The sequence below is a fragment of the Amphimedon queenslandica genome, unplaced genomic scaffold, assembly GCF_000090795.2.
Source record: "Amphimedon queenslandica unplaced genomic scaffold, v1.1 AMPQUscaffold_11516, whole genome shotgun sequence".
Lineage (NCBI taxonomy): Eukaryota > Metazoa > Porifera > Demospongiae > Haplosclerida > Niphatidae > Amphimedon > Amphimedon queenslandica.
The window spans coordinates 7,406-9,986 of record NW_003548242.1 but is presented as its reverse complement, the minus strand read 5'-3'; the positions used below and the strand labels follow the sequence as shown (position 1 = coordinate 9,986).

General features: G+C 34.2%; 1 protein-coding gene across 3 annotated transcripts; it reads right to left on the bottom strand.

Moving 5' to 3' along the window:
* Nucleotides 1-51: 51 nt before the first annotated feature.
* Nucleotides 52-1,698, bottom strand: LOC109589230 (uncharacterized). 3 transcript variants are annotated; one of them, XR_002188598.1, is made up of 4 exons: nt 1,435-1,637; nt 966-1,065; nt 187-327; nt 52-121 (listed from the first exon to the last, which is right to left on the bottom strand). XR_002188598.1 is itself a non-coding variant. In XM_020005342.1 (3 exons), exons 1-3 carry the CDS (start codon nt 1,509-1,511, stop codon nt 202-204), a joined length of 303 nt encoding a protein of 100 aa, XP_019860901.1. In that variant the 5' UTR covers nt 1,512-1,698; the 3' UTR covers nt 187-201. The 3 variants fall into 3 exon arrangements, 1 of the variants encoding a protein (XP_019860901.1); XR_002188599.1 differs by lacking the exon at nt 1,435-1,637 and adding an exon at nt 1,114-1,222; XM_020005342.1 differs by lacking the exon at nt 52-121 and having other exon boundaries at nt 1,435-1,698.
* Between the last annotated feature and the right edge of the window lie 883 nt (nt 1,699-2,581).

Genomic DNA, 2,581 nt, shown 5'->3' with positions numbered 1-2,581 from the left:
GAAAAAAATAAAATAAAAATATTCCGAAAAATACATGTACTTCACCTTTTCCTCAACAGTTGATAAATCATTCTTAATAACACTAGCATCAGATATAACCATTGCATATTCTTCTTTATATCTAAGTAAAGAAATAAAATTAAAAATATAAGTTTCACTTTTAATGTATTTTGTTTTGTTCTTTACTTTGCTATAGAGGCTTCAAGTTCTGCTATTATTTTTGTTATTTCTTCTCCTTTTTTGACGAGTGTCCTCAGCTTTGGTTTCCAAATCTTTCAATTCTTTACATAACGGATCAACTCTCTTCAACATATCAGCATAACTCAACTATAGGAGAGAGAGAAGAGGATACAATATTATCAATACAATAAGGTACACAATTATTACAAAGAAATAAAATGAATAAAAATGCCTCAAGTTCACTTTTAATTGTGTGCATTAATTTAGCATTTTAGATCCATTTGGGAGTTTGGCTATATTTGAGGCTTTTCAGTACATGGTTTTTTGAGCAACTTTTAAAAATTCATTAAAAAATCCAAATTCAATTGGAATCAGCTAAAACTTTATACACAACATAAGGACAAGTATACATATAAAAAATATTATAAAATTGAGAATTCTCTTTTTCAATTTTGGAGAAATTTGGTCAACACCCCTGTATTATATAGTACAGGGACTTTGACCCAATTTTTGAGCAACTTTAAAAATTCGTAAAAAATACAAATTTGATCAAAATCAGCACGAACTTTTTATACAACATAAGAACATGCATATGTATCGGAAAATGTTATAAAAAATTAAGAATTCTCTACTTGACATTTTTGGCAAAATTTGGTTGTTGCTATAGAAAAGCAATCAATAACAAGAAGTAGCACCAGAGAATCAGTAAGTGCATGTACATGTACATGTAAATGTGTATGTAATGCATTAAGTATAATGTGCATTTGTGTGTAATGTCTGCTCACTTCAATTAGTCTAGCTCCTCCATCAGTCATAGGAAGAGGACAAGAGTAGAGACCAGATGAAGGAGAGAACAAGAATAACTGCCTCAACTGGTGGAGTCGCCTACAAATTAACATTAATAACAGTGCCTCAGTACTTCAATCATAATACCGTATGGCTGGTAATTGTAGAGGGGTGATAAGTTATTAGTGATTGGTGGGTTTTAATTTGAGCATACCGCCATACACATAATGGTCCAAAATGGCTGGCTTTATTTAGCTAATAGCTTTCACAACCTGAACTTGAAAAAGATTACTAGCCATTTAGTATGCCATTATCAACCTCCATTCTGAGTGCTTTCATACCCAATGGCAACTGAGACCTTCTATCGGGTCCCCTTGCCGGCAACCCTTCAAAAATGGTACATCTTCCTTACACATTCATGTATATATTCCTTGGCACAATAAAATGATGAAATTAAGTTACAGTTACCTCGTTTGGTAGTTTACAGAAGAGTCACTAGTCCGGGCCGCGGGCCGGCAGCACTGAGGCTGGTGGGAGTCCTCCATGAAAGGATTGCATATGTTTGGTTGAGCCTGGCTAAAGCTTCCATGTCTGGCTGGATAAAACGTATCACTCTTGGAGCTACTATTCCTTACGACAGGAGGAAGAAAGGAGCAGAAAATAGTAGGAAAAAACCTAGTCTCGTCCTCCAAAAAAGCTGAAGTTAAATTGAGTAAACAAAGAGTTAATTTTATGGTGTTATGTAGGCGTGGTGTGAAGTCCAGAAATAAAAAATGGCGGATTTTCTGTCCAGCAAATCGAGCAAATACTACTCAGAATCTAAAGTTTTAAAGCTAAAACTCATCCTAGAAAATTTTGTGGTACGTATCATAGTTTATAAAGTTTTGTGACATGTTTATACATTGTAGAAGAAGACCTAGTGGTATAGAAATTACTGAAGAGGCTCATAGTAATTGTATTAATTGTAATGGAAATCTTTTACTGAAAGTGAGTAAGATTCCTGCAGATGTACAGGCTAAAGGTGAGATTAGATTTTTTGAAGTGTGTCAAGTTATGGTTTTGTTTGTTTTTGATTTGTTCATTTTGTAACGTGTGCATGCGGAGCCTGAATTACATTCAAACAATGTTTAGACATTGTGCCTGAATATTGCTTAATTTGATCTGCCATTTTATGACGGTTTTCCACAGGATATTGGCATAGTCCTCATGCATCCTCAGGCTCTTGTCCCAGTACTTTAGTACAGGGTATTTAGCCAAAAAATCACAAAGAGGGAATTCTCAGTCTATTTTTACAATTTTTGCATATACATGTTTTTATATTGTGTAGAAAGTTTGAGCTTATTCCGATCAAATTTAGATTTTTTACAAATTTTTAAAGTTGCTCAAAAATTGTACCAAATCAAGTGTCCTTTTATTTTTAGGTGGTCCTCTTAGTATCAGTGGAGAGGTAGCTCATGCCATCAATCTCAGTGGACTGAGGGAAGTGTGTATCAGGAGAGTGGATAAAGATGAAGTGACACTTGATTTGGTTGTATTCAGATTTAAAGTGAGTTATGAGTATGAACTCTAGCAGTGCATGTACAAGCAGTGTGTGATACAATGATACCATAATGAG

What these genes read in the sequence shown, in the direction of transcription:
- LOC109589230 (XM_020005342.1), bottom strand. Translation starts at nt 1,511, where the DNA reads ATGGAGGACTCCCACCAGCCTCAGTGCTGCCGGCCCGCGGCCCGGACT. An exon ending in TCTGTAAACTACCAAACGAG is followed by an intron (nt 1,066 to 1,434) that starts GTAACTGTAACT and finishes GTTAATTTGTAG; the next exon opens with GCGACTCCACCAGTTGAGGC. An exon ending in GAGGAGCTAGACTAATTGAA is followed by an intron (nt 328 to 965) that starts GTGAGCAGACAT and finishes TCTCTCCTATAG; the next exon opens with TTGAGTTATGCTGATATGTT.